The following is an 8,217-nucleotide window of genomic DNA, read 5'->3' on the forward strand; positions in this document are numbered from 1 at the left end:
AGTTTAACAAACGAAAAATTGAGTTTTAACTATCTTTGCAAAATCTTAAGAACAACTTATTTGCTTAACTGCCAAATTTGTATTATGTTTTTCAAAGTTGTAAATGGGCCTGAAATTGGAGCCCGAACACGAAAGTACAAGTCCGAAACCTGGCCGCAACCCGTATTGTTTTTGAGAACCCTGTTTAGGCCCGAAAGTTTGATTGACAGGCCTGTACATTGAAGACTCAGAAAAGACCAAGACAACAAACAATTGGCCTTAAACAAGGCATTTTAGGGTTGTTTGATATTAGGTCAGGTCCAGCAACCGGCTAATTATGAATGTTTTTAATTACAACGAAAAAATGATATAATGCGCTGCCAAACTATCTCATTTTAGCACATTTCTAATTGACTAAATTGTGATTAAGTGGTATGTGTTACTGGCATCAAACTAATGCACACTGCAAGCTTTATTTCACATTTAAATTTGCTTGAATTGATCTAGCATAAAACAAAATTTGGTGATGCACAGATGTTGATATTAATAAATAGTGCAGAAAAATACAATATATAAGAATTCTAAGAAATCAATTTTTTCATACTATGGCTTAAATTCTTTTTAAAAACAATAAACATAAAAATGTTACACTTGGCATAGTCACACTCTCATACACACTCGCACTTATTATTAAACGACAAGTTTTTTGCAACACACTCAAATTGACATGACACTGGTTAAAAACACAGAAAGAAAACAAACTTCATAAACTGCTGGGCACTAATTGTCAAGAAATAACACCTCTTGCAAGCGTAACAATTCATGCAAAGTTAAAGCTTCTCACAAAATAAACTTTCTGGTAAAAAATTTCAGCCTTTAAACTGTTGATTTGAGGTTTTTTAGGCATTTTCTGTGTAAATGACATACTGAATTATTGATGCAAAAAATACATAACTTAACAATAAAAATGAAATCAAACAACACAAAAATCCACCGAAGACTTAGTTTTTAATTTGCAATCAGCGTTCAAATGCAAAAAAACGTGTTTTAAAATTACAAAACTTTTAGTGATTCTAACTTCCAAGTTTGTCGGAATAAAATGCAAAATACCTTCAACAAATTTTAGCAAAAAAAAAATACACACAGTGTTGCCAAAATACTTTTAGAATACGGAGAAGCTTCACAGAAAACCAGCTTGGAATAAACTACTTGCCCAATTAATCATTACTAGCTCGTTAAAGAACCGCAGAAAAATAATAATGTAATTATTACATCATCAGCTGGTTGAGGGCACAGTTTAATCCGGACCAGTACGATAAATCACAGAAATCGTAAATTACATTGTAATGTCTTGGTGTGTGGTCTGCCCTTGACCTTATGACACACTTTATTGCAATAGCTTCCAAACTGCGCGTACTACTTGTAAAACATGGTTTCTGTATTTTTCTTGTTATCAACTTCTTTTAAACCTGGCCGTCTCTACCTACACTTTTTACACTGACAACTTCTTTAAAGATTTTATACTACAAACCACTGCATGCTAAAGTGCCAGTAACCAGTTTAGGAATAAATTATTAGTTTATTTTAACACTGTTAATCCTACGTAGCAACAATTGTACACTGGAAAGGGCATTTACTGCTGAGATTTAACAAATATGTCGTTCAACTAGTGCAAAACTTGTATTTGCGCTGATGTTTCGCCCACCAGAATGGTATTGCGAGCAAACTAGCGTCCTTAAAAATCAACTAGTATTTTGTTTAGCATTACACCAGTTGAACGACAAAATTGTTAAATATGCAACCTGGTGGACGAAACGCTTCTTCAGTATTTTTACTGCTGAAATATTTAACCATAAATCTGTAGCAAAAGTATGTTGCTATCCCAAATCAGTTCCAAATCAAATGTCAAACGCCTGTCTGCAAAAAAAAAACATCTGTAGCGAATCTAAAATAGAAGCGCACCTGTTACTACAATCAAAAGAATAATAAAACAGTAGAGAGACAATTAAACAAAGCGATCTTTCCATTGTGACGATTAGTTCTAGAGTGGCGTATCAATTACCTTCCACTTCAAAGAACCTTTGACTTCAAAAACCGCGCAAATCGGTTTGAAACAAAGTTTTTGACACATAGTCGAAAAAAGCTTTGTGATTTTTTGTTTCAAAGCGAAATCAACTTCATACCCAACTAAAAACGGCATTGCGTTGTGACGTGCTTGCATTTTATTCTTTTTTCCTCTGTTTATCGTGCACTGTACTGCTCGCATTCAGTGTTATTTACCCTGATGAAGGCGACCTGTATAGGACGCCGAAACGTCGAAAAAATACATTTGCCAGAAGAGCTCTACAAACTTGATATTATGCCAGGCAGCAATAGCTTAAATAAAAACGGCATTATTACCAATGTGGCATTTATTGTTAGTCAAGTATTTGTCGGTTAACCCCAATACATTATCGATAGTTAAAGAAAATGACTCGATTTTTAATAAAGTCTAAATTAACAACAAAGCAATAGTCTAAAGCAGTGGTTCTCGGTAGAACGACTAACACAATAACTCACGGCACAGGCCTGCTAATTTCCGGTAAGTGGCGCAACGGAGCATAAGCGTTTGCAATGGCAATAATTGCCAAGTCGTTAATTTGCTGAGTCAGCAATTATTGCTATTGCAAACGCCTATGCTCCGTTGCGCCACTTACCGGAAATTAGCAGGCCTTTGCCGTGAGTTATTGTGTTAGTAGCTCTACCGTGGTTCTCAACCTTTTATTGATGGTAGAGCTACTAACACCATAACGAGAATCACACACCCAAATGTGGTTGGTTATATCTCCAAAAATGCTCACGGTTAGGGCTATTAGGCTTGGGGTAAGGTATTAGCACTTAAAATTCAATAAAACTAACCCAAAAAATTAGTTAATAATGCAAAAATTTTATGTAATTATTTCCCAACCCAACCCATTAATAGCGGCTAAATACAAATTCAGCTCTTTACGCCCCCTTGTGAAAGCGAAGTTCGGATTCTCGTCATGGTGTTAGTAGCTCCCCAGATAGCAAGACTTTGTTGGCAGACCGTTGGCCAACATATTTTTCGTTGGCGTTGGCTCTTGGTGTTTGGCCCATCATTGGCGCATTGATTTTTCAGTAAATACAGCCTGGTTTCTTTATATTTATTAGCAAGACTTTTGGTTAGACAAATGCATAATCGTTTTGTTTGTTTTGAATCTTAACCAATTATTTATATTTTCATCACCTATGTTGGCGTTCGGTCCGAAGCCCAACCGTTGGTTTAAAAAAGCAACGCCAACGTAGGCGCAAAGGGGCTGGTTCGCAGTTATAAGGAAGTGAGCTATATGGGACGTACGTTTGTTTACAATAATATCATTCGATTTATCCCATGTCAGTTTACAACAACTTACTTTGGCAACCTTACAACCCATACCTTTCCAATTACTCTGGCGTCTAGGTTTTGGCGGGAAAACCTTAAAATTGCCTGCCCGAATGTTTGTGATGACGTATCAGAGTCACATGACCAAAAGCCCGCCAAAAAAGACAGAGACTGGTAGTGTCGTCGGTGGCCTTCACGTAAAAATGTTTTTACAGATTCGCGTTTATTAGAACGCTGTAGTGTTAAAAATGCCGCGTAAGTTAAAAGTAAAATCACAGTGGACAATTCGACGTCAAGTAAAACGGAACGTCAGGAAGTTGGTGTCGGAACTTGACTCCCAGAAAGAGCAACCAGTTATCAAGGAACACAGCAGTTATGAGACGGTGAACATTGATGTTTTGGATTTAAATTGTGTTACAAGTAATGATGTAACTTTTTGTGAAACACAAGACAACTGTTTTAGTATTGACAGTAGTGATGATGAGGATGACAATTCTTCTGAAAGCTGTTTAAATATGAAAGCTGAATTAGCAACATGGGCTACTTCTAATAGAATTTCTCATGCTTCCTTGTCTTCTCTTTTGTGTATTTTAAGGGTTGCTCATCCATTTTTGCCAAAGGATCCCCGCACATTGCTTCAAACAGCCACAACTTATGATGTGAAGGCAATTTGCGGTGGCGAGTACTATCATTTTGGTGTGGAGAATTGTATTTTAAAGGAATTGAGTAAGCTTTCAACTTTCCCAGAAAAAATATTTTTGATACAAATAAACATTGATGGCTTGCCTTTGTTCAAAAGCACAAACAGTCAATTTTGGCCAATTTTGGGAATTATTACTAATCTTTCATATGCAAGTCCTTTTCTAATAGGTCTTTTTTATGGACCTTGTAAGCCAAAGCCGGTTCAGCAATATCTGGAAGAATTTATTGCTGAAATGAAATCCATTGAAGAAAAGGGTTTGACTCATGACAAACAGAATTTTAGTGTCAAACTATCTTCTGTTATCTGTGATTCTCCTGCTCGATCTTTAATAAAGTGCATCAAGCAACACAATGGCTATGCAGGTTGTGACAAATGCACCCAACATGGACATTGGAATAATCATCGAATGACTTATCCTGATTTTAATGCTCCCTTGCGTACTGACAAGTCCTTTGCTGATATGGAAGATGATGAGCATCATTTATCTGTATCTCCTTTTTTATCACTTAATGTTGGACTAGTGTCTAACTTTCCTCTTGATTACATGCATTTAATATGCTTGGGTGTGACAAGACGCCTAATTGGCCTTTGGTGTCATGGACCTTTAACAACTCGCATTAGTTGTTCACAGGTAAAGGCCATCTCAGCTTCATTGCTTGGTTTGCGAAGTTTTATACCATCTGAGTTTGCTCGAAAACCTAGGGGTTTAAATGAATGTGACAGATGGAAAGCTACTGAGTTTCGCCAATTTCTGTTGTATACTGGACCAATTGTTTTAAAAAGTGTTTTGGATAATAATGTATACAAAAATTTTATGCTTTTGCATGTAGCAATATTTATTTTGCGAAGTCCTGTTTTGTGTAAAAGTTGGTGTGATTATGCCAACAACTTGTTAAATTTATTTGTAAAACATTTTACTCAGTTATATGGATGTGAAAATTTGGTGTTTAATGTTCATGGTTTGTTGCATATTTGTAATGATGTTAAAACCTATGGTGCACTGGACAATTTTGCATCTTTTCCTTTTGAAAATTATTTGCAAAAATTGAAATGCATGGTGCGAAAGCCCAAGTATCCTTTGCAACAAGTGTTAAGAAGGTTGTCAGAAGATTTTATGTCTGTTTCTGACAGAAGTAAAAAATGGATTTCTTTTCATCACTTACATAAATCTGGGCCTTTGCCACAATCTTTTGGCAATGGATTTCTGCAGTACCGGAAGTTGCAATTGCCAATTCTTGCAATTTCTGTGAGTAATGGCAACAATTGCTTTAAACTTAAGGGACAGATTATAAAAATATTCAACATTTTGGTTTCCTTGGATGCAATTTTGTTAGTATACAAAAAGTTTGAACATGCTGTTGAGTTTTATTCCTATCCTACCAGCTCTAAAACATTTGGCACATATTTTGTATGTGATCTTCATGAAAAGCTATATGTGTGTATGTTGTCAGAAGTTGAAAGCAAATGTGTATTGTTGCCACATAAGCATGGCTTTGTTGTATTTGAAGAACATTGTTAAACTTATTTCATCTACAGGTTATTTATAGTCATGTATGCTGTAGTAGAGTTTTCTGGAGAAAATGATGAGAGTGGTTGTTCAATGATTGAAATAATACCTTTGGGGTGGCTGAGGGAAAATGAGAAGCTCTGTTATTGGCCGCCATATAGGAACAGTTTAAAAATTGCAAAGTGTGTCAAAAACCATGTAGATGCTGATTCAACTTGGACTTCATGCACTGTAAAAAGGGTAATGTACAAAACAGGTATTTCATTTGTGCTTGCATGCTTGTTTTGTATGTATACTTACAAAACTGCAATGACTAGATTCATACTTGAAGGCCCGAGAAAAATTGCGCCAAGCAGAAGAAGTCTCAGATCTTCAAACATCAGATATTTCTGATTCTGAAGTGTCAAAGAAGCGGATAAAAAGGTTTGTTAGTTATCTTGAATGTTAACCTATGAAAAAATTGAAAAAGTATCACAGATCATTTTAATGAAAGTTTTTCATACAGTCCATGTTTATCATTAGTTTTATTTTTAGACCAGTGGCTCGTTATGCTGATTTTGACTCTGATAGTGATGACTCATCTCCCCCTTCTACAAAAAAGAACTCAATCTGCACCTTTACCACCACCCTTGATACGTACCTCAAGTGCTCAGAATCCAGAAGAATTGAAGCGTAAACTTTTGGAAAGTGATCAGGTGTGTCATGTTTTCAAACATATTTACAAAATCTGGTGTGGTTAAAACTGAATTTCCATGTACAGTTATTGGGTAATATTATATGTTGCCAAAATAATTAATCTCCTTCCAAGTACAGTGAAAGAATGAATAATTAAAGGCTATAAATTTGTCACTGCAGGAAGTACCAGAGCAACATCATTTTTAAATATCAGGTTGCTTGTTAGAAATGCATTAATTTTGTTAAATGATAATATACAGCGACTGATTTAAAGGTCTTTCTATGGTACTTACTAAAGTTTGTGTATATATATATTTCTTGACACATTTTTGATTATTTTTGTTTTTTTAGCGAATTGATGATTCATTTGAATTTTCCAATGATGACTCCTTTTCTGAAAAAACTTGTGCGTCCCAAAATACTTCCACATGTATGTATTTTTGTTTATGCAGTTGTATTTTGTACTTAAAGTTTTTCTATTATTAGCTGTTCAAAAACAAATTCTATGTGGCATTGAACATGTGAAACTGCAACTGGCAAATGTGTTGGCTGTACTTCAAAACAACTCCCAGAACCCTTCTAACCCAATAAAGTTGCCATCAAATGTATCGTTTCCACTAAATGACATGGAATCTTTGCAACACTTCGAAGATGTTTTAAAAGACAAAGACAAAACAGTTCAAAATAACCTGGTAAGAATAAATTTAATTCCAAAAGGCTTTACACTTGTTAGGTTAATTTATGAAGTATAGGAGTGAGTCAGCTTTTTTGTGTGAAAAAGGTGGGTGTTGTGTACAATAATTTCTATAATGAAAATGTGTGATTGATTTTTTTTGGTAATGATTTCTTATTGTTGTATCTAACAGGTACAATATTTGGGCAGTATTGGTGGAAAGGACATCAGCACAACTGTAAGACATATCTTGGTGCATTGTGTAAGCAATAAACTTGCTTTGCAGTTCAACATGAAAGGCAAAGGAAAAAAACATGCATTTACCCTTCTTGGACTCAATGAAATAATTCAAAGTAAGTTTGACACTTACCTCACATATCAGTGGTTCCCACCCTAGGATTGGAAAACCTCCAAAAGTTAGGATTTCGTTTCTAGCACAGGGTAATTGTACAAGGGGGTCCACAGAAATGATTACATTACAGAAAGGTTAAATATGCTTTAGCTGGTAATATTTGTAGTGACTACAAAATGCCCTGGCTCATACTTTGCAAGGCCTGCTGCTAGAAGAGTGTAGTAAACCATTTCGAATATCTTTAAACTTTAATGCCACATATTCTATTGTCACAATAATACATTTATAGAACAAAATTCAGTGAAAAATTTTATTTTTTCGGGAGGTAACCCACCTGGAGGTTGCATAATAACATAAATATTTTTACAGGAGCGGTGCGTCGAAATCACATCACCGCCAGTGCAACGGATGCCGATATCAACGCAGTTACTGCAGACTGGCTACGTTTCGCAAAAGACCGCGACGGAGGCCGCAAAGAGAGGGAAAGAAAGAAATGGGAAGCCCAGTTACTCTCAAAATAACAATTTCCATCTTCCTACATTCGTTACTTCGTTTTAATACAGAAATTGTTATTGTGCGAAGTGTGTGGTGCTGTTTGTAAGCAGAAAACCGTGTGCAGAACAAACGTTGAACCATTGTAGAAAGGACGTTGGTGAAAGCATTGGGCCAACGATGGGTAAAAATTGGCCCGATGAGTAATACGGTTGGGGATTACGTAGGGGACTGGTTGGCCTGACAGTTTCGCCGTCCAGAAGCCAACGAGGAACCAACGAGCATTTAGACGTTTACCCAACGGTAACCCGACTAGTTGGCCCGATTAAAATTTGATGTTCACCCAACGTTTTGCCAACAAATATATGTTATCTGGGTCTACCTTTATTGATCGCGTACCACCTAACGATTTTTTCTTTCGCTGCGTGTCACTTAAACCCTGTTTACATAGGTG

At 36.0% G+C, this 8,217-nt stretch overlaps 1 protein-coding gene and 1 pseudogene across 2 annotated transcripts; both read left to right on the forward strand.

Moving 5' to 3' along the window:
- The first annotated feature begins 3,032 nt into the window (after positions 1-3,032).
- LOC145219106 (uncharacterized) lies at positions 3,033-5,600 on the forward strand. The gene has a single exon (XM_080086484.1). It carries the CDS (start codon positions 3,610-3,612, stop codon positions 5,581-5,583), a length of 1,974 nt encoding a protein of 657 aa, XP_079942610.1. The 5' UTR covers positions 3,033-3,609; the 3' UTR covers positions 5,584-5,600.
- LOC145219107 (uncharacterized) lies at positions 5,545-7,848 on the forward strand (annotated as a pseudogene). The gene is made up of 7 exons (XR_013857857.1): positions 5,545-5,827; positions 5,889-5,994; positions 6,106-6,266; positions 6,598-6,676; positions 6,733-6,938; positions 7,113-7,272; positions 7,641-7,848. The product of XR_013857857.1 is annotated as an uncharacterized LOC145219107 (transcript).
- The last annotated feature ends 369 nt before the right edge of the window (positions 7,849-8,217 follow it).

Source organism: Phallusia mammillata, chromosome 3, assembly GCF_965637545.1.
Source record: "Phallusia mammillata chromosome 3, kaPhaMamm4.hap1.1, whole genome shotgun sequence".
NCBI lineage: Eukaryota > Metazoa > Chordata > Ascidiacea > Phlebobranchia > Ascidiidae > Phallusia > Phallusia mammillata.